Source organism: Betta splendens, chromosome 7, assembly GCF_900634795.4.
Source record: "Betta splendens chromosome 7, fBetSpl5.4, whole genome shotgun sequence".
Classification (NCBI taxonomy): Eukaryota; Metazoa; Chordata; class Actinopteri; order Anabantiformes; family Osphronemidae; genus Betta; species Betta splendens.
The window spans coordinates 16,904,356-16,928,286 of NC_040887.2; the positions used below are offsets into that span (position 1 = coordinate 16,904,356).

The 23,931-nt window shown below is 43.0% G+C and overlaps 1 protein-coding gene across 1 annotated transcript in view; it reads right to left on the reverse strand.

Moving 5' to 3' along the window:
- Nucleotides 1–22,587, reverse strand: part of oprl1 (opiate receptor-like 1) — a 32,953-nt gene extending 10,366 nt beyond the window's left edge. The window contains exons 1-2 of the mRNA XM_029156449.3: nucleotides 22,301–22,587; nucleotides 17,097–17,326 (exon numbers count right to left, since the gene is read on the reverse strand). Of these exons, the coding sequence (XP_029012282.1) occupies nucleotides 17,097–17,305 (209 nt within the window). The 5' untranslated portion in view covers nucleotides 17,306–17,326; nucleotides 22,301–22,587. The remainder of the gene's footprint in view (nucleotides 1–17,096; nucleotides 17,327–22,300) is intronic.
- Nucleotides 22,588–23,931: the final 1,344 nt, after the last annotated feature.

A 23,931-nucleotide genomic window follows, 5' to 3' on the forward strand; every position in this document is an offset into this window, starting at 1 on the left:
TCTGTTTGATGATGCATGATCATCTATAAAAGCGTCAAATAATTAAGTTTGGGTAAAATAACACAAGTTAAAATGACATTTTTTTTATTATTGAAGCTGTGCACTGCGATGTACAAATATTAAGACTCCATCAACAGCTCAGCTTCTTTTGTTGTCATCACGTCTTTCTGTGAGTGTCTGATGATGCTACACGTCTCACTCTGTGGAAGGAGGAGGCAGGATGAAAGTTGCCTGTGATGACTCTCATCCACCAAGCTGTTCATTCTCAAATATTAATAATCACTTTGAATAATTCACACGCTGCCGGTCTGCACTGTGTCAGCTTGAATGAGCTGTCAAATGCTGGCACAGATGTGTGTGTGTGTGTGTGTGTGTGTGTGTGTGTGTGTGTGTGTGTGTGTGTGTGTGTGTGTGTGTGTGTGTTTTAGGAGACAGTATTAAATAATTATCAAACAGGTTTTACATCTATATGCCAACCTTCTTTCTTTTCTTTTGGGTTCACCTCTATAGTAAAACCACGATGGCACGTTCCTGCACAGCGTCAATCATTTTATATTCATGTGCTACATCACCAGAGCTGTTGAAGAAAAGCCTTATTGAGTTACAGTCAGACAGGTCACACACACCAGCTGCTGTGGAAGCACTGTCACTATCACGGCATCTGCCAAAATAAGCAGCCTATTTCTCTTAAAGGGACTCAGACATACAGTCTAATGTATGTGGAACAGTTGGTTGGTGCCGAATGGATCCGTGTTTAACTTGTTGCACGTTTCAGTGTCAGCTGATACACCTACAGGTCACTGAGGTGTAACAAGGATCAAATGACCGGCAAAACAAGGAGGCAGAGCCTGACAGTAATGACTGAAGTCCTGTACATCAGCTCTAGGAGTCGTATGTGTGTGTGACTGTTATATGGGACTGATACAGCTGACTTTCACACATGAAGCCACATGGACAGCAGTCACAGTGTGTCACAGACCTCTAGCCTGGTTCATCTTTGCTGTGACTCTGAGGCAGCTGAAGGACCAGATGGTTAAACAAAGCAGGTTTTCATCCAAAGCAGACTGTGTGTGACATAAACCTAGAGTCACTGATGAAAAAAAATGAAACCTTTACGTATTATCAGAAGCAGATGTTTTTTTTGTGTGTCATAAATGGTTGATGTACAGTATTGAATTTAAATCATCTAGTTGATTGTTCAGCACATTAAAAAAGGAAGTGAAAGAAGACAGCCTGGTGCCGTGATTTGCAGTCAGACATCATCACTGACAAAGTATCAATAATAACAATTAAGGTAATTGTTAAAGTATTACATCCACCTTCATGACAGTGATTCATATTCCAGCTGAGATTAAACCACTTGGCTTCCACTTCTAGTCCCACTGAGCCTCACTTCTAAATAATGTAACTGGCTGTAAACCGTTCAGTTGCCACTTCAATGACTAATAAAGTGAAGTTGTTCAGTGAATGAAGAGTTCCTAGTTCACTCTCATCAATCCCATTAACTGCTGCCCTTCAGCTCTCTCTCTCTCTCTGTCTCTCTCTGTCTCTCTCTCTCTTTCTCTCTCTCTATTTTACTGATGCGCAAAATCAAAACCCTGTTTCATTAAACTAATCAGAATTTAATTTAGAAAAGTGAGTGATGCTGAAAACTGGACACTACAAAAAAACTTCACAATGTCAAGCTGTCTTCTGGTGACAGCAGGTTACTGAAATGTTAGTTTCTCTTTTTCAATCTCCGATTAAATGATTCAGTTTTCTGTGCATTTAAAACATTAAACAGAATGAGAACAGATGATACATCTGAAATATTAATGTCACAACATAGAGTAAAGTAGTTTTTAATTTGGAGGCTGACGCTTTCCTGGTATTTATTACCATGAAGATCTCCCACATAACAGAAGTATCTGTGTGGATTCTTGCATTCGCCACAGCTTCATCAAATATTCAGAGAATAAAGATGAAGGAGATGAAGGATCAGTCAAACGCCAAGTTGAGGTCAAATCACGTTTAAAGGCAGCGCCAAGCATTGAACCATCCCCCCACTAAGGGAAACAGATGTTAACGCTGTGAACACACTTTCACATACTGGAAACATTAGAGGAGAAGAAAACACGATCGGTACTTTACGAACTCAGGGCCACAGGGAACAATAGAACTCTGCCTTGATTTTCTACTTTTCAAGTCCAAACGGACAAAAAATTTGAAACTATAATTTAAGACACTACTCATGATGTCAAAGCAGGAGTCATGTCACTGCTTATAATACACGGTTCGTGAAGTCAACAGATGAGTCAAACATCTGTATAGTCAGGAAGAGGCACTGGTTCAGTTGCGTCATGGTACTGGTGCTGGTCATATAATTAGGACATCATCAAAAAGTTGATTTATTTTACTAATTCCATTTAAAGAGTGAAACTTGTATATTATATACATTTATTACACAGACTGGTATATTTCAAATGTTTATTTCCTTTAATTGTGCTGACTATAACTGACAACTAACGAAAACCCCAAATTCCCCCAAAATCCTGGCCAACTGGATAGTTTGAACATAAAAAGTACAAGCAAAAATATTTAGAAATCTTGTGATGTTGTTTAACGTATAACGTATAAGACGTCGCCAGAAAGACGCTGTTAGAGAAGATGAACTTTTTAATATGTCAATGAAGCGTCTGAAGGATGGATGAGCTCATATTGTCCTGGCAGCATCGTTTTCATTTCATTGTTTTTCGGAAACATGCCACCAGTCCTGCCTGAAGGACCTGAGCTGTGGCCCAAACGTCCAGCACCAGGGAGATGAAGGACAGAGTCTGACTTTGCTTCTGAGACAGATATGTAAGAAATGACAGACATCGAGTAGCAGAGGGTTGAGAATGTTCTCAGGCAGTAGAACAACAATCAGAGTCAGAAAAACTAAAAAAAACAAACACGTAATAAATTATCTGTTTACTTCTGTGACATTTCAAAGCTTTTTTCCGCAGTGAATCTCTTTCTGTACATTGAATTGAATGAACCTTTTTCTTGTGTTTTTCTGCTTGCAATGATAAAATGTAAATCATGTCTAACAAGGACTTTGGCTGTTGCGTAACATAACATGTTCCTGCTTCTATTCAGCTACAGTCAATGAAGCGGGCGAAACCTTGAGGTTCACCTCGTTCGGCTGAGAGTCACTGAGGCCACTAGAAATTCAGGTAATTTTATAAAATGAAGCCTATTTTTAAGAAGCTCAGAGAACAAGGTGCTTCTGCTGTTTATACGATGTCCTTCCTCCTATTAATCACGTCCTCGAGCTCAGATGAGGCTTAAATCAGCATTTCTTCCACATCATTCAGGAGAAAGCCAAACAACAGAATAACATGCTACGAAGTAGTCATAAACTGTTGTATTATAATTCATCCACCACATCTACAGTACAGGAGGCTTGAAGGCAGAAAAGGGCCGATAGTAATTACACGTAAACAATCCCATCATTGCGGCCTGAAGCCAGAGTTATAAAAAACACAGCTCAAGATCTGATTACAGCTAAAAGGCCTCCAGCAGCGTGAAGCCAGTACTTGGGACTCGATGAAGACCTCCAAACAGCTGCACCCTCCCCCGATGCTCTGCCCTCGTTATCATCCAAGTGGAGTCACGAACACAAATCTGGGCGGCTGCAGGACGCTTCATTAGAGCTTCACCTGCCGTTGTGTCAGTTTTCTGCAGCAGCTGCACATTCAGACGCGCGCATGCCTCTGGAAGCGTAAACAGTGAATCATTAGTCTATAAGTCTGAGTGCAGGAAGTGCTGAGTGCTCGCTTCTCTTTGGCGTCTTTTCATGGCAGACGTATAAAGCAGCCTCCTGAGAAGAGGAGCTGGAACGTTGTCAATCTGCCGTCCAGGCTTTAACGCTACCTGGTGTGACAGGAAGCTGCAAGAGGCTCAGCCTCATGATGTTAACTTAAAGCACTTGTGCTTTTATGTTTCCTCCTGTTCTCATGTGGACTTTGCTGGGTTTTCTGTATAATCATATATTTGTATTTTTAACTATTTATGTTGAATATTGCTTGTAGTAAATTCAATCATTTCATCACTGTTTTATTCTGGTTTTCTTTTTATTAGAACTTGTTGTTTTTCACATTGAATATTGTCATGTTTGTTGTTTTTATGGGTAAAAGCTGAGTCATCCTCACTAAAAGTCCAAGTCAATCAAGGGACATTTTCCTTATTGCATATTTGCTTATTATTAACAAAATACATTTCACAAATCAGAAAGTGATTTAATTAACACATTCTCCTTGATTAACCAGAGCTGCTGTGTAATATCTGCTGTAGTTCTGATTCTGATTAAAAAATCATGCAAATACGTTGAAGATCTTAAGGGAATATTCAAAGTCTAATTTGTATTGGCAAGTTTGAAAATGGAGATAAAATGATTTCATGAGCAACAATACTCTTAACAAAGAAGAATCAGATAATTACAGGCTGCTTAATATTCACTGGTTGCTTAAAGCTGGTCTCAGTGGAAGAAGCTTGATGCAATAACTGCAGTCTGAACTGGAAACGCCTCATAGCACAAACAGGTTCTACAACTGTAGCTCTGTCAAGTTAAAATGGAGTTAAAGTAAATCCGTCCATCTTCATCCACTTATCCAGGGCCGCGTCGCAGGGGCAGCAGTCTAAACAGAGAGCTCCAGACCTCCCTCCCCCCGGGTGCTTCCTCTAGCTCTTCTGGTGGGACCCCAAGGCGTTCCCAGGCCAGCAGAGAGACATAGTCCCTCCAGCGTGTCCTGGTCTTCGCTGGGGCCTCCTACGGGTGGGACATGCCCAGAACACCTCCCTAGGGAGAGTTCCAGGAGGCATCCGAAACAAATGCCCGACCCTCCTCAACTGGCTCCTCTCGATGTGCAGGAGCAGTGACTCTACTCTGAACTCCTCCTCGGTGACAGAGCTCCTCACCTTATCTCTAAGGGAGCGCCCAGCCACCCTATGGAGGAAACTCATTCCCACCGCTTGTATCCGACATCTTGTCCTTTCAGTCGTGACCCTCTTCACAACGACGTACAGCACACCAACCGCATCACTGCAGCCGCCGCACTGATCCATCTATCAATCTCACGCTCCTTCGTTCCCTCACTTGTAAACAGAACCCCAAAAAACTTTCCACTTCGGGCAGGAAGTCTCCACCAATCTGGAGAGAGCAAACTGCGCCAGCACACGGAGATCTTGATCTGATGAAGCTATCAGGACGTCGACATCAGCAAAGAGACGCAATCCTGTGGTCCCCAAACCAGACCCCCCCCCCAACCATAAAAGCATGTAGTGTATGTACTGTACCAGCGCCCACATGTAACTCACCAACATTTCCACAGTGAACCTTTAAAGCAGCAGGTTTTAAATCTTCCCATTTTTTCTGTGTAGCTGCTATCTAACTGCCACTGTTCAGGTTTGTTTTTTTAGTTTAAGACCTTCCAATCTAGAACAGACTGTTATGTGCTGGCTCGTCAGTAGCTAGTTACAGTACATTCAGCAGTCATGACCGATCTTTGCGGTGAACTTTGCATAACAGTGATGAAAAAACAATGAATGTAAAAAAAATTGTCTTATTCTTACTGCTGTTCTAACCGTCACATTGAAAACAAGGCTGCTATTTCCCTCCCTCTAGCTTTAAGCTTTTTTCAGCTTTGCAGACATTTGGAGATGTTCAGATAGTCTCTTCAGCAACTTTCATCAGTACTTATGCTTTATTGTCCTGGCAACAGGTAACGTTGGGAGCAGCTGATGTGTGAACTGCTTTGACACAGCAGGGGTCGGTTTAAGTCAGATGAGTCACAGCAGTTCAGGAATGATTTGTGATAAATTAGGTGCTGAGCAAGTAGAATAGGAAATGAAGTGAACTAATGGGTTTGTTATATAAGGCTGTGATATATGAGAGAAAATAAAAATAAGACAAGACTCTGGTAGAAAGCTAAGCATCAAGCATGAGGTTTGAGCCTCTTAAGATGTCTGGGAACTTATGTGAAGGGAGGGAGACGTTAAGATAAGAAAGATGTCGTCTGAGGTTATTCATTCATGCTCCATTACACTTTTAATCTTTTTCTGTATTAGACTATCAGCACCAGTACAGTGAAGAGCAGCGGCCTCATTTGCTGTAGATGTGACCTGGACCGAGGACGGGCTGAGGCCTCGACACGGACAAAGAACATGATTATTCGTGCGTTTGCCGACGCTTTGATGCGTTTGTGTAAATACTTTAAGGACTCACTGAGGCGCGCCGTGCTCGCTGCACCGCGCCGGCTCGCCGCTGTCCTCAGTCCACAGCTCCTGTAAATCCTGATCCTACCTATTGTTGCACTTTTGTTCTGAGGGCACGGGTGTAATCATGTGTGAAATTAGTTTGGATGGGGTTTGATAGTGCTTCTTGTCTCAGTGGATGAATTCAAAGCCCATCTAATTATGATCTGTATCAGCAGAGGGAGAAACCAATAACCTGTGGCCTGCTTATCTGCTGCTAATCACAATCATCTGAGAGAAGACGATTTACAAAAAAACACTAGAGCGGTTGAGTTTATATAACTGAGTCCAGCAGTAGTGTGAACTGGAAGCCAGAAGTTTACCACAAGTCAACTCACTAAAATGTAGTTTATCCAAAACATCTGCTGCAGAAGGTTTGTTCTGTCAATCAGGTGAATTCACTTTGAATACTGGTGTGATTGATCAGGTGTCAGTTGGATTAGCTGATAATTGACTGAAGACAGAAGATTGACCTGATGATCAGTGAGTTATAAAACTAGCAGGACTGAGGCCGTTGAGGACGGGAAAAGCCACCGAAGGCTTTAAACTGGTTCGAGGATGAATGTGAGTGTGACTAAACGGCCCTGAGCGCTAGATACTTGATACCAACCGTGATTTAATGCATACAAGACACCAGAGAGGTTTCTTATTAATCACAAAATGTCCAAGTTTAAACCTGTGGTTTTCCTTTAATTGGGTTTAAGGTTGAGTCCTCGTATCTGCATGACCGAGACTAATGAGGCTGAAGTCGGTGTCACAAACCAGTAATTAGGCATCTGCAGCTGTAGCATTTAGAGCTCAGACATGTCAGACAGTACAAGGAGTGACTTGTATGTGTGTGTGTGTGTGTGTGTGTGTGTGTGTGTGTGTATATATATATATATATATATATATATATATATATATATATATACACATATATATACACATATATACATACACTGCGAAATTTTTAAATGCTGCTTTGACTTCTTCCACTGCCCCATGATAAAGCATCATGATGGAGGAAGAAGGTGTTGCTTGTTTCTACATCTGCGTGAGCTGCTGTTAAAAAACCACAACTGTTTAAAGTAGGCGACTAAACACAAAGTAGTATTTAGTCGCCTACACCCGCACACAAAGCAGGCGCCGCTGTGTTTTCTGCTCATCCACCGGAACCCGTGCAGCACGCTTGATGTTTGGCTGTGACCTCACTATTCCCCATCCGCTCATCTTTGTTTGCTGGACTCGTCCTGCTCCTTTCATTCGTCGGCGTTTCTCCTCCCCTTCACCCACTTTAAGCACTATTATTGTGTTTTTTTACTTCATCACTCTATCAACATACTGGCAAACATCGAAATCCTTTTTCCCACTGCTTCCATCACTTGTTCCACTCTCGTGGGTCTGAGGATTTATTTCCACTAAAACCCAGATGATTCTGTATCCTGCCACCGTTCTATTGCTGGTTCAGTCCTGATTATTGCAAACGTTATTCCTTTGTCTGGATGTCTGGATGCTGCTGTGTTTTGTGTTGAACACATTTTCCATGTGACCAGTGACAACACATCGGGCTCAGGTCGTTTCAGGAGCATTGTCTGCCGGTAAACATTCAGTCTTCTTGTACATGACTGGGAACCTCTGTGTTTAATACCTTCATCCACTGCCAATCAGGAACATGCAGCATGAGGCTCCTCTGCAGACTTGCTGTACCTGCTTATACAAACAGGAACCCAATTACTCTAATGGCACAAAATCCTCCATCTGCCTCCTCCCTCCTCTCAGGTCTGATCCATTCCCCTGGTTTCCATTAACCTTGTCCTTAAGTCTGATAGCAAATCATAAGTAGTAGGTACTGTATATGTTATGAGGGTGTAATGAAATGAACTGTGACTGTAAGAATCAAATCAGCCTCATTAGTAAAATAATCTGTATCAAAATGACCTAGGTGAAATGTTAACTAATAAAATCAAACATCCCTAAGTAAAGAGAGGAAACATTTTTGTTGAACCAATCAGCTTCTTGATCCAATCAGCCACAAACGTGTGGGCAGCTGTGATTTAAGCCTTAATGTGTTCATCATTGGTTGTTGACAGCCTAGCAATGTAATATGATAATTTACTGTACTTCCAGCTACAGTATCATGGTTCAGGTTAAAGTCCCTAAGGGAAACTTCATGAGGATTCAGTCTGGGTTTTCTGACATCGTCCTGCCTCTTCAGCATCTCAGACATCATCTTAGCTCATGTGCATCGACGATGTTGAGAAACTCTCCGTTTCTCAAAATCACTTCCTGGTCTTGGTTTCTGATCAGAGCTCATGTCGCTGCCTGTTGTAATGGAAATGAAATGCTGCCTCAAAACCACTTGTACTCTTGGTTGTTAGGAATCAGGAAAAGGTCCAGAGGCTGCCGGTAAAAGTCCTGATCAGAGGACCAGAGGTCGGCGGTGGTCCAGCATCTGGGCTGGAAACACAAATTAGCCCTGATGACGGGAAAAGCTCTGGCTCACCATCTGAAGGAAATAGCTGACGAAGATGATTGCACACACTGTTAACCCAGCTGTGTCTGTCTGTGCTATCAAGGTGACGACAATGTAGGGACATTTGGTTGGTCCCCACGAGTCCGATGGCTTCGTTGATGGTCAAGATGTGATTTTCGGCTGAGGTTAGAATCGAGTTTGGTTCTGATTAGAGCAAAGGTTAGCTGTCTGCCTTTACTTGTGACGGTTAGAGTAAGGTAAGGGGCTAGTGAAGGCATTGTGTCAATGGAGGTCCTCACTTCAAGGGAAGTACAAGGACGTGTGTGTGTGTGTGTGTGTGTGTGTGTGTGTGTGTGTGTGTGTGTGTGTGTGTGTGTGTGTGTGTGTGTGTGTGTGTCAACCAGGTAACAGTTATTGGCTGTGTGAAGTGTGTTAGCTACTATAGTAGATTTGGACAAAGATCTGGTATACCAATAAATCAACAAAAACAATCACCCATCTGTAAGTAAATATGCAAAAACATTTAAAAATTGCATTTTTTGTACATAAAGTAGTATGTACAAATGTATTTTGTGTATGTGTAGTAGTAAATAGTTATAAACCTGCTTGTTTATGGACTTCATGTAATGAGCTGGTCAAGTTAATCTAACATGTAATACATTAATTCAAGTGCATATATAAACACAAGTTTAAAGGCATAGAAAAATAAGATGTTTAATTTCTTCAAGAAAAGTCTAATAATTCTGTAAATGTTGTCGTCGCTTCAGGTTCTGGTCCAGGATTCGGACCTGATGTGGCTTTTTTCTCATAAAAGAGCAAACAAACAACTATTACAAACAAATATTACAAACCGTATTTTCAGCGTTTCCACATGGATTCTTGATGTTTTACATACAGCAACATCTACGATCACAGACTTGACGATGTGTAAGTGTTACAGCAGCAGTTGGATGAGGCTTCGTCCCTTCACACTTTGACAGGGACACTGTGCACTTTGAGAAGAAAATGTTCATTTTCAGAAAAAAATCAGCTGCTGCGTCTCTGAACACTTATTTATGCCTGGTCCTAACAGCTCATGTTTGGGTTTTGCAGGTCCCGTCAGGACAGAAGCAGCAGACGAAGAAGACACTGAGGTTCGAAGCATAGAAGTGAATAGTGATGAACGAGAACAAGGCCGAAGGCGTCAAAGACCCACACGCGCACGGTGCTTCTTACAAAACAGATCTACATGTATGATGATTTGTCTGCAGCTACATTCTGACATGTTGTGTTTATAGGATGACGTCTTCCCCACTCTCATCTAGTGTTTCCTCTGGGAATTAGCTTTCTAAATATTCCTATATTTAGTGTTCTTTACTTTATATGGTGCCTTGAGATGACGATGACGCACCGCCTGTCGTCAACCATCCATGAACATCATCCACTGTGGACAGAGAACGTCCTGACCAGTGCTGGACCAGCCTGGTACAGAACACAACAGTCGCTGAGCACATACTGTATCATCATGTACATTTCCTCAAACTTTAGACTCTTATAAGATTTAAATTATTGTTTCTCCACTCCACTCCTACAGTACCTTATTCTATTTTTTTCTTCATAGTTGAACAGTTGTGTAAGGTTTTTGTGTACAGTATGTAACAAATACAAATCTGAATATGAATATATTAGGTCCACAGTAGGTCACACACACACACACACACACACACACACACACACACACACACACACACACACACACACACACACACACACACACACACACACATATATCCATTATAACCTTGTTTTTACTGCAGACAGTGTAAATGCTCATTGCTCTTCTGGTTGATAAACTGCATTTTGTTGTCTTGCATGAGGATAGAGTTGAATCTAATCTAACCTCTAAATAAACTGAGGCTCCATCTGTGTTTGATGTTCACAGACTCAGAATGTTCACTTAAGATGCTTGAATCAAATCAATTAAGGTGTTTCATTTCTTCCTTCTCCGATAGTATAAAAACGTTGGATCTTATTAACATTCAGCATCAACTAATGTCTTCTTGTACTGGAGATAATTTGAATCAGTTCAAGTGTCACAAACCTCCTGGACCAACGCAGACGAGAGCTGTAATGTGAACCTGCCACCAGATGAAGGACCATTAGCTCTGACCTGCCTCGTTTTCATGGGATCACCACTACATTCAGACTCGTCGTGTTTTTGCCTCATTATTCAGCCCTTTCGAAAGCACTTGACACGGGAACATGAATTACAGATGAGGCTGAGCAGGGACTTAAAAGCAGACTTCAAGTGAAGCCATGTTTCTCGTGTGGCTCCGTTTAAACACATCTCCCTGTTTGAAAAATGTTCTGAGAAAATATTTCCTGACTCTCTCTGGAGACTTACAGATATTAGGCTTTCACAGAAAAATGTGGGAGCATGAAAGAGCCAGACTGTTTATCATTCCCTATCAGAGTCAAAACTCAAGGGCAGTGGAACTAAGCAGATTTGGCAAATCTTCCAATGTCTTCTTCCAGGATCCTCGGGAAACATCTACAAAAATGTTGTGGGGTCAATAAAAGCTACAAAGTACGTGAAGAAAATGGCTCAAGCCCTTTTTTTTAAAAGCTGAATAGAAGAATTGTGTGTTTGTGTTTCACAGAGGAGTCATGTGACCATGAACTATATTTATATTTGGTGTTTGGTCACATAGGAACAGCAGACCCCCTCTGTGCTGATGCAACGGATTCGTTTGCAGGGAAAGTAAACGGCTTCATAATTCACACTCCTCATTAGGAACGGGGAACAACAGCAGCAGCAGCAGCAGCAGCAGCAGCAGCAGCAGCAGCAGCAGCAGCAGCAGCAGCAGCAGCAGCAGCAGCAGCAGCAGCAGCATTGCTAGCCAGCAGTGATGCATGGTGCAGGTTCTTCAGCCAGATTGTTTAGAGAGCCCAGACTTAACACAGACTTCAGCCTTGGTTGTCATAGAAACCAAAGTAATGTGTTAAAAGAGTTAAAAGTAAGAGCTAGTCAGCGGTAATGGCTGCAGTACTCTGTTCCTGAAATAGAGTCCGGTTTGGACAGTACCAGCAGCTGAGTCACTGAACCACAAAGGTGGGAAACAAGTGTTGGACAGTTTGGGTTTGTGCAGCAGCATCATTAACAATAAGCATCAGTCCAACAACCCAACCTCTTCACATGTTGGAGAACATGCACCTCCAGACACACTGTCATGTCACGATACGCATGCTCTCACACGCACTCATTAGGAAAAAGAAGCACGGAGATGAAAACGAGTCGCCTCCTCTCTCATTCTCTTTCATTTCAGATCTTTTTTCTTCGCCCTTCATCTGCCTCTCGTTATCTCGGTGCCTCTTTCTGTTTACTGACCTCCGTCGCCTTCTGCGTCTGCCTCACTCTATATGCTCACAGAAAACCAAAGAACGTGCCTGAGCTCGACACACACCTTCACACACAGATACGAAGCAAAAGGCCATTAAATGCGTTTGGTTTGCTTTTGGTCTCTCCCCAGAGGAGCGACTAATTAGCACAGTAAGCACAAACTGCTGCTCAGCTCCCCGTCCCCCGTGTTTGACACCTTCAACTGTGTTCCCCTCTGCCGCCGTCATTGGCCGCTCGTGTTCCGTCCTAAAGGCCTGTAGACGGCGCTCAACTCGCACTCACAGCACAGCAGACGACATTAAATGAGCTCACTGGGTCCTCTCTCAGCACACTGAGGTCATAAGTACCATCAGACCTTTGTTGACATGCTACAGGATGAACCTGATGAGCCTTGTGTTCCTCTGACATGAACCTCAAACACCTGTGGGACCGTTTGTCTCACTGAGGCCCTGATCCAGGCCTCGGAGGAGAACCAGCCAAGCATCAAGGGTAGGGCTTCATAAGCAGCTGCCTGGACACATTCTGAGCCATGTCTTAAGTTGTCACCATGACAAATGTACTGCTTTAAATCGCCATTTAACTCTAAATCATCCCCCCATCTTGATTTGTTGCAGGATATTTGAGTGTCACATACTCTATCGACGACGCTACACCGTTCGGTTCACTCTGTTCTGAAGCACTTCAGCTCATCATGTTTATTCATTGTTAACCTCTGAGCTCTCATCCTAAACATCCTTCAGTTTCAGTTCCCATGTCTCGCTGTAATTATCGTAGTCTCAGGTTTAATCAAGAGCTTAGTAAAGAGAGTTTCAATAATTTGATTTTTTTACTGAGAGAATTCTCTGTTCCAGCCTGCTCCAGGCTGCTCCAGGATGTTCCAGGCTGTTCCAGGATGTTCCAGGATGTTCCATGGTACTCTAGGCATTTCCAGGCTGCTCCAGTCTGCTCCAGGATGTTCAAGTCTTCTCCAGTCTGCTCCGTTTAATGCAATGTCAAATAAAAAGGTCCCGTATCAGACTGTTTGTGTTTTACTTGTACACTATTAACTATTAACAGTGGAGCTCAGACAGTGATCTGTGGTTGTAGGTGGTTGTTCCATCAGCAGTGTCACAATGATAGTTAGTGGTAGGTGTTTCCTCTTTGCTTTTGTTTCTCCATTATTAATTATATTATTTTTATTATTAAGATTTGATTGTTTTCTGCTCGTTTTTTAGCTTGTTCAATAAAAACTCAACCAAATGTTTTCTCATCTCAGATCTGATGCAAAACGTTGAGGTTGTCCTTAAATGTACAACATGAATAAGTCTGTTGTTATGGAAACAGGACAATCTTCCTTTACACTTCTCCTGGTGGGAGGGGCTTCGCAGCTTCGTCCTGACAGCCCGTCTGCTGGATTCAGCATGAATCCCTCTCACCCTGCGGTTCAGGGCTGAGCAGAGGCTTCTAGGATCCTTCCTGGTTCTTCATGTTGATGCCATGAGCAAAAACACGCCCGTGTGTTAGTCCACTGCTGTTTCAGTCCTCAGAGCTGAGAGCACACAACGCTCCCAACCCAGCGAGTGAAGGTGCTAAAGACACGCAGCCCCACGTTACGCTGCTGTTTTATGATAAACCTTCAGGCTGCGGCTGCTTGTTGGATGTCATTAGTGGTGGCACTGGAAGCTGGAGCAACCTGGATGTGCCTTGATTAACTGCTGTTGGCACCTGGGACAAACAGTGACCCCTCACAGTGACAGAGTGAGCGTGTTTATATCACTAAGGGCTGTTGGCTTTATTCTAGTTATAGAATACAAACGTATATTAACATATTCAAAGGTATATAGATGCCTAGTGAGATGGTAACTATAACTTCTATTTTAATATTTTTCACTCCTTATGAAATTAGAAATCAAGGATTAATGTGTGTTTTTAGAAACTTTACGTACAGTATACTGAGGGACTGCTCTCAGAGGATGAGCTCAGTGGGAGAACTGAGCAGGGAAACCACGAGTTTAGTTCTGGCTCTGACGATGGGAAGAGACAACCACAGCTCAGGATCCACCATGATGGAGGAATGAGGAATGAAGAGCTGACGAAGAACAGTTTCCTAAAAGGTCACGTGCCTCTGATAATACTGGTTCACGGTTTTCCAGGAGGTTTGGCTCCATGGGCTGGTTGTGCTCTGTGGTTTACTAAAGCGGAGAATTTGCCTGCGAGAAGTAACGGACTCACGTAAGACTGTCCAATTTAATCAATGTAAAAGAATGAAAGGTCTCATTTCGCATATTCCCCCAGTGTCTGACACTGACAGGAGAGAAAGGCTGTCACACTCTATTTGCTACAGCGCCTATTTCAGCCAGATTTACACCCCCTGTCCCTGCTCTCTGGACCACCTCGAGTTCAGGTCTGAATCTGATGATTGGGACTATAAATCAAATAAGGAACATTCACTTTACAGTCAACAGTGGTCTTCCTCCATGACCATGTCAGGCAAAGCCGCCGTGAGAATGAAAACCCAACGCCAGGGCCTGACAGGCATCAGGGCAGAAAATTCTTTTTAAAATGACTAATTGTGAAGGAAGGCGTGTCAAAGGATGACTCAGCAGCCGGTCTGAGGGCCGCAGACGTTTCTCTGAACTAGCTTAAATGAAGGATACTGTCAATACAAATCCAACACAGATCCTAAGTCAATTTAAGCTGTTATGGGAAAAATTGTCTCTTCCTTATTTCTATGTGTCTTCCTTACTTCTATGCAGTTATTATATGATTTATGACTTATGTTCTGCAATTAATATCTTGTGTTTTGTCTTACTGTATGCATTTGACATTTCACCTAGATTGTTCAATGGTTGTCTCTGCTTGATAGACTCTCAAATCTAGCTCCCAAACCCAAGGTTGGGGAGTTGTGTCTCTGTCTGTTGAGACTTGGTGCTCCTTTCTCACAGATAGTTGGTCGTCAGCGATGCAGGTGTGAGAATGTAAATATCTTCACACACACTGCGACAAGGAGGAGATGGTGCATGTAATTTGATTGGGTTAGAAAGACATTCCACCCTAGTCGGACAGAGAAGCTAAAAGGCAGAAGCAACTTGAGGAGCGGGGGCTCTTTGCATCACACCTTCGTGGTGTGTGCACTGATCTCCCCAGCTGGTTTTTGGTTTGTTGATGTGCACGATCAACATCCATGCTTTTTATTTGCTTTCCCCATTATTTTTATTTTCTTTATTATTTCAATAAATCACACAAAAGGACAACTCTCTCATCTGCTTCTTTATGGAAAATTTCCACCACAAAGCCCAAACTGAAGACGCTTCTTGTGTTTATTTCATAAAACAACATTTTAGAGCCTCTCCAACGCCTCAGCTTCCAGCAGGCAGCGGTGGACTAGCTTGTTGCTGTGCTGGATAGTCTCCCCAGGAGTAATTAGGTGCAGAACGCTCCTGATCAGTGGCCTTCAGCTACAAAAACCTTGTTTTCCACGTTCCCATAAAGACTCAAGTATTTAGAGAAATGGCTGCTTCCTGAGCCGATACATTCACTTTTATGTTGCATTGATTTTGTGTGTTTTGGACGGTGCTGTACGTTCTACGGTGTCTGCTCATATTGACGTTCCTCCCGTTTGTTAGTTCCTTTATCTTGAACAGGGACACATCCATCCCAGTCTTATCGATTCCTGTTTGCACCTTAATAAACAAGCAGCTCACTCAGTGATCACTCAAATCCTTTGTGCTTCCTGCTCCTCCGGCCTCACGACGACAGCCTCCCACTGTCCTGCTTCCTCTGCCTCCCTACATCACGCACTTCTGCTTGTCTTTGTTCTCTGAGCTGCTTCTTCATCTGCTGCAACAATCTTAGTATTTCATGATCACAATGAGAGTTTGCTTTTTCAAATTCACCGAATTTCTCATTTTGTGTCCAAAGTTGCATGTGATGAAACTATCCAACGGTGGCTGTCAATGCAGAGACGCTGCAGGGAGTGAGCGAGTGAGCTTTCTGCTCATTTTCCTAAAGCACACAAACCACAGCTCACCCTCTACGGTATCACTACTCACTGCTCCACCTCGGATGCAGCTCAACTGACTCATCTGTGATTGACTTCAAGGCTGCGTCTCCTGTGTTTGTCAAAGGAGGTTCAATCTTTTCTGTTTGTTTAATTCAGCTTGATTCATTTCTTTAGTACCCATTCAAAAGTCGTCTCAGGTGAACAATGTTTTATTATGACTTAATCTGCTTTTACTGTCTACACTTGTATTTCCCCACTACCCACCCTGTGGCTGCAGTAACAGGTGAAGTATGTGTAACATTCATGTTCTCCGCCTTTAGATCTGTGTGTGCATGTAAAAGAGTCACAGAAACGCAATGCAAGGCGTCATCTGGTGAACGCTGGCGCTCTGATCGACCGCCTCCTTCAATCAGCCTGTTCTCCAGCCTGACGCACTCACATGCCTTTGATGGCCTCTGTGAGGACCTGTTTTTTGGAGCAGCCATCTTTGTGCGAGCGCAGCTGCTGCTAAAGGACTACGGCGATAATTCAACACCAGTGCGCACTCGCGCCCTCGACTCCAACATGTAATCATTTCCTTTTCAAGGCTACAAGTCTCAGTACAGTATGAACATCAGCCTCGGCTTTGTCTCAAGCTTGTGAACAGTACAAGTACAATACAACTACTGTGTCTCTGCATAGTGGGACGCTCTGTGGAAGCAGTCTGCAGCTGCAACACGCTGCAAAATGAAGCCTGTTCACTCCTTGAGGGAGATTGAAGGACTGGGCCACTCATCAATGAAAACTAGTGGTAATTATATGCAACAAGACCGTACACATCTCTGTGGTTCCAAAACTACTGATCCACTTCTTCACAAAGACTCCATCCACCCTCTCTCTCTGCCATAATCTCAATTTCCCATGATGCCCCAGGGTCAGCCTGCGTCCTGTAGCTCATACATCCGGTGGTAAACCTGAATTGCATTTTGTTCACACTTTCAAACTGATGCTATATTTAAACGTCTTACCTTATGATAACGTACATGACCAGGAAGTTTCCCACCAGGCCAACGACGCAGACGATCATGTAGACAACCACTATGGTGACCTTCACACCCGTTGGCAGCAGGGTGTCCGTCTCATTGAAGGGACTGCTGAGGTTGTTCTGGAAGAAGGACTCATTGTAGAGCTGCAGGTGGTCCAGCTCTGCCAGCATGACGTCATCCAGGAACTCCATCTCTGACGGCTGAAGGTTGTCCTGAAAGATTAGATTAGATTAGATTAGATTAGATTAGATTAGATTAGATTAGATTAGATTAGATTAGATTATAGAAAGACATGTGTTTAGGCAGCATGAGCATCTGCTGCGTCAGGGAGGCTTTCAGCTACAACCAACATGCAGAATGTCACAGCGTTGTGCTGTTAAAAGTCAACATTTGCCAGAATGGTCAGTGACTTGACAAACCTCTTCACCCTCTTCCTGTCTTATTCTCTCGGACGCCTTCAGAGGAGAAAGCTCTCTGCTTCCTGAAGGCTTTTCATGTGAAGTAGCTCCAGTAGAGACATCAAAGCTCTGGCCCATGATGCAGACTGCAGCTCATTTCAATGGTTATTAGTGTAGCTTGCTTCTCACATTTGAGGACTGTGTGTCTGAGAAGATGTGAAGATTACGTAACAGCTCTGTACAGATGTAAAAGGACAGAACATTGTGTGGAGCGGTATGTGTTTACTGACAGGATCAGATACTCTGTCTGTGTCAGAACTGATGAAGCCACTTGGACGAGTCCAAGGGAGAACAAATGCAAAGACTCAGCTTCATCTGGATGACTCACAGTCTAATGTTTGGCACATTTGAACTTTTAATACTTCATCTGACTCAGTCCTAGAAACCTCTGGAGATCTGCTCAATTTAAGCCGAAAACCAATATACTAAACAAGACAGCATCCTGCTTCTCAGTGTGAAGCTTAAAATCAAACCACCGCCAATAAATACGGAGAGAAACACTGTTGGTCTCCAGCCAACGTGTGTCAGACTGATGACGCTTCTGATGTGGTAAAATGTTCCAACCTGGGAGAAAGACGTAACGATGCCAAAGACACAACTAAGAGAACTGTTAAACTGCAAAGTGCATGAACAATACAATGACTGAGACTCTGATGAAAACAATAAACAACGGTGCTGAGCCTCATGCACAGAACATGACGTTCAATGAAACAACAGCTTGTGAGAGGAAAGGTTTCACAGGTCACGACTGATGGACGTGTCACAGATGAATTTAAAAAGCAAATACAGTAGATACAAAGGTTCATATAGCTGTTCTGTGTACAGGACAAATATATTTATCTGGAGAAAGGATGCTTCTTAAGGCACGCTGACATTTTTCCATCGAGTCCAGATCCAGCTTCATATCGGTCAGAGATGAAGAGTAAGGCGTTAATTCTCCGGCTCCACCAGGACATGGAAGACGAAGCTGATATACGTGGGATTGACTCACTACAACACTAGTGTTGATCATAATAAAGGAACATGTCAGCCAGTGTAATGATGTGGCTTATTGAATGAAGAATAGGGATTAAGGTTTAAGCTGTATCAGGCTCAGACGAGAACAGGCAGCGTTCTCTCTTATTCACATTCCTCCTGTCAGAGCTGCTACGAACCAGGCTCATGCCCATTAACGCTCCCCATCTCTCTGCCAGGCCCAGCGTCTGTTACAGGATCCTTTCCTTCAGACAAGTCTCTCTTCTTTTTATTCCTCCCTGCTGGAATCTGTCTTAAGATCTAAAAAAACTTTGCTTTGCTTACATTTGTTGCTATGGTTCTTGTGTTTCTTTCTAACCTAATGGACAGTGGATGTGTGAAAATCACTGGGGTTTTAACAGACACAGAAGGCTGCAGCCATGTTACTACCACTTTAACTCGACAGACGCTAACATGAAGCCCTGACCTTAAACGACTGGTGCTAACTGGAGCTACCAGCAGAAACAACCCCTCTTCTCTCCTGATGACCTTCAGCCTAAACAACGGGTAAAACTGAAAGGTAGAGAATTCGACCATGCAGCTCCAATAAGAGCAGGTCCTCTGTCTGGCAGTGCTTCTACAGGTAGCTGGCCTCCTTGGAATGCCTTAGAGCTCTCAGAGAAGAAGCCAAGGCTAAATCACTTCCAAGTGGTTGCTGGAGCAGAGAAGCCAGAGCTCGTCAGTGCCACGAGCTGGTCTGGACTGCCATCCAAACACAAAGCCTCATCTACCCTTGTATAGTAGCACAGAAGCAGAGGGCGAGGGGAGGGCTACTAGAAAACCTCCGCTGCAAAGAAAGCACTTGTTGCTGTTTAACAGAGGACCTGGAAAAGCTCACACCCTCATCAGACGGACGGTCTGATGAGGGTGTGAGCTCAGCACTAGCCTACAGAGAACTGGGCCTCATATACAGTAAGACGTGATAAACAAAGGCATCAGAACATGCTGCTTTATAAAATATAGTGTCTAAGAATCCCAAATGTTACGGCTTAAAGCGTTACAGTTCTGTTGGGGCCAGCGCTGCAGAAGGTGCTAATGACCAACAGACGTGTGTTTGAAGCAGAAGGTAGTGGCTTCCACTGCCAGGACAAAACCAAGCCATCAAACTTCAAGGGTATCAAGACGTGGAGGGCGGCCTCAATGCAGCCCGGTGACCTTGGGCCCCAGCACAGACAGAATATACTGTACCGTGAACCTACTGCCACGAGTGATGAGTCACTTTCAGCAGCGCCCCCACTCGGTTCCCCTCCTCTGGACTGGAGCAGAAGAAGAACGGCTCTTTCATTCTCTACCCCTGCCACCTTCATCAGCTCCTCCTCCTCCTGACAGCAGCTCAGTCAGCGCCGGTCTGATAAAACCTGACCCAACTTTCCCTCAATGACATCTGCTTGTCCAGGTTCACTGATGCTCGCAGGACAAAGAACAAACCTGGAGCCAGTGAGCAGATGTCGTTTCCATGTTCCTGTGAGTGTTACTGAGCACAGAGTCGATTAATCACCCTTCTCACAGCCCTACCACAAATGTAGCTTCATTAAATATCCAATCTCCATAGCAACAAGTCAATTTGGCCAACGATCTGATCACAGCTATTAACCTTGATCTAATGCTTTTATGTGTTACATAATAGCAGCAGTGCTATCGTGCAGTCAACACGTTCAAACTTTTGGTTTGAGACTCATTCCAGTGAAACATATATAGAAAACCTTCATATCAATGAACAAACAGAAGGAATTCAATCCTCTGAACACGTGAACACATCCACACCCTCGATTTAGTGCTGAACCAAGGTATTGTTATTTCAGGTATTACTATTATTAACCATCAGTTTTACCTGAAACCGATCAGCTGCTGTTTAACTGATTATGTCTGTGTCACTGAGTCAAACTTCAGACTATAGCTGTAGAGTCAACCTACATGAGACGCATTGGGGTGGATGAGCCTGTTTCTCCAAAAGCATCAAAGGAAACAACAACAACTCATGTTGTCACTGTTGACGAGTTAACTAATGCATAAACATGCTTTGACCCAAATTTGATCGCTCTTGCTTAGTTTTTATTGGAGGAAATGTGGCTCAACACTGAATGATGTAGTTGTAGGATGTACATGTACAGTAGATGTACTTCAACTACATTCATCAGCTTCTATCAAGAACTTAAAGCTGCTTGAAAAAAATGTGCACCAATCATTATTGGTTACTTCTATCCGTTGTTTTTTTTCCTTTTGCTCTGAAAACGACAGCTGTAAAAAAAAAAAAAAGCAACCAAGATCTTTTAGTGCTAAACATCTATAGGCCATGCTCTAATCTTCCTTTAATTTAGAAACTTTTTTAAAAAGATGTTTTGATTCAACTGAATCAGGTTTAAATATAAATGTATCAGGCGTTGAGGTTGGAGCTCAGGAAAAGCCTAAAAATATGTTTATTGCAATGAAAGGATCAGCGCTTCAGGTGTGAGCCACCTAGAGACACATAGCAAGGTAAACCCAGAGGGACAGTGTATGACTGATCACCAGTTCACCACTAAACTGCAAAAGATTAGAACCCTGAGTGGAACTAGCAGAGAAATCTCACTCAGGAGGTGGTGAATCCAAAGACTCCTTCACCGCCTCCATCCCCCTGGACTTTTATCTTTGACATGTGGAAGCAGGTCTGGGAACGTGGAGTCCAGCCATCACAGGGTTAATACTTTAAGACGTCAGGAATGGCCGATCTCTTAGAAGGACCTTCAGCTGCCAAAGCAGACTGAGAAGCTGCTGGTTATATTGCTCTCAATGGAACTGAATTGTAGATTATTGATTATATGAAATGTTCATTTTGTTTTGTTAACAAATAACAACCTTCTCAAAGAACTAACCCCAACAGAGGGCTGCAGCTAAATACTGCACACAAAGATGAGAAGTAAACCCACAGCCACTGGACTTAGTCTGACTGATCCTACATCAACAGCAGAAAAAGGACTGGACTGATGACGGTGACATGCCCTTCTAGCGTACTGGATGTGTAAACATGAACCATTGAAATGCAACAGGATGTCTAGAAAAAAATCAGGAAAATTTAAAGGAACACAAACAACAAAACAAAAACACAATTAAAAATGAATAAAACAATATGTTCAAGCAAAGATCATTCAATTTGATGCAGTTTAGTCTGTTTTACAGTAATAAATAATATGTTTTTGTATTTGGTGCAGTATAAACTGTAGTTATGCTGATCTGTAGCTCATCCAAATTGAGACATCTGAGAACCTGCAATGAGTCAATTATCAATACAAAAATATATTCATAACGTAGAAAAACTAGAACTGACATCAATCACCTGAGAACATATAATTATTCACTCAACACCTAAGACACGCACGCACGCACACACACACACAAACCAATGAGCCGAGAACGACTAAGAATTTCACAAATCTCATAAATAAAATCATCCGACGGTCGCTGATGTGCAACACGGTACGAAACAAGTGCGCCAGACGCACGCGGATGCGCCACAACACGCACAAATGCAACACTTTAAGATTGAAGTACGTCACGCACGCGCCGCGCCATTAGGATCTATACGGTGTTATGGGAAGCGTTTAGCTGCGCGAGCTCAACTAAACACTGGGATACGGTCCCCGTCCAGCCTGTAGCCGCCGGTGCAGACGGAGACGCGGACGCGGACGCGTGTCCCCCGGCTCCGAGGTAGATGCTCCCCGCAGCGGAACGTCTTACCTCCAACGGTCCACCGCTGCCCGCAGACGCAGACGCTGGAAGTTGGCGTCTCGTGCTCCGTGACGGCGTCCGTCCACCTCCCGCCCTCGCTGCTGCCTTCAAATTCCTTCCTCCGCCACCAAGAATCAAAGAGCCGGGGTCAAAATCCGAAACCTCAGTCAGTCCGGCCGTGTAGGTTTGACGAGGGCGAGACGAAAACGGATTCACCTCCACTTCACCGGAGAGAGAGAGAGAGAGGAGGGGGGGGTCTGCTGGGATGAAGATGCAGCAAGCATCTGCGTCTCCACCGTTCCTCCCCGGTTCTCTCTATCGCTCCCTTTTGGTCAGATCGATCTGGACGGAGCGAACAGTCACAGAATGTAAAGGACTGATGCTTTCATTCTGACGGCGCTGCATCGGAAACGTTCTGTTAAAACACCTGCAGTTCACTGATGTTATGGTTTAATTAGGCTTTATACTATACTTATACTACTTATATACTATAAAGTCTTTAATTCTACATGTCTGACATGATAAATGAATATAAACATGGATCTTTGCTTACAGCAGTGTTTAAAAGGGTTCCAGGTTCAGCCTCACGGGGATTATTTATTTATTTATTTATTTATTTATTTATTTATTTATTTATTTATTTATTTATTTATTTATTTATTTATTTATATGTATTTGTATTTATTTATTTGCATTTGTATCTATTTATTATTATTATTATTATTATTATTATTATTATTATTATTATTATTATTATTATTATTATTATTATTATTATTATTATTATTATTATTATTGTTATTAATAACAGACCAAATAGATTTGGGTACAGTATCTTTGGGCACAGTAAGAGCACAAATTTAGAATTAGGTTAAAGACGCCATTTTTTGTTAAATCAGCATTTTCTGTTACTTTCTGTCCTGTGCTGTTCCTTCTGCACTTCTTCTCCCATACACTAGTTATTGTTTTAGCCTTTGAGGAGCAGGTATAAATAAACAAGACACATGTTCCCTCAGTCCTTCTTTCCATATCCAGCTTTGTGGTTAACTGGAAAGAAGTGAAACACCTCATCATGACATACTAACAAGCTAAATGTCAATGTTCCATCTTCTAGCTTCACCTAAACTGTTACAAATCACAAAACTGAAGATCAGGTGACAGTGGCTGTTAGTGAGCAGCCCAGCAGATGTTTCAGCACCTGATCAGAAACAGATGTGGCCAAGAAACATGCAAGGCATCAAACTTCAATTTCTCTGGCATGTGGGAGGTGCTTATAAGAGCTGGGTTTGTTAATCTGCCCTCTACAACCTACTGATTATCACTAAACATTCATTGTAAGAACTATTCAATATTCAGCCACACTGTAAATCGTGTGAACACTGCTTTAATTACATCTATAGGTGACTTCCTGTTACATCATGTTAGTATCAGTAAATCAATAAAAACAGTATGTACTAACCACTGGGAGACATGCTGCATTCTAATACATGTGCATTCATCTGCATCACATACGAAAGCGTCTGACTCTGCCGAGCTGCAAACGTGGTACCAGACATCGATGTGTTTCTCATGGGAGTATCAGGACAACGGCATATACTGTACAGTATGTACCCATCTCTGTCCTGCATGTCCCTCCACTC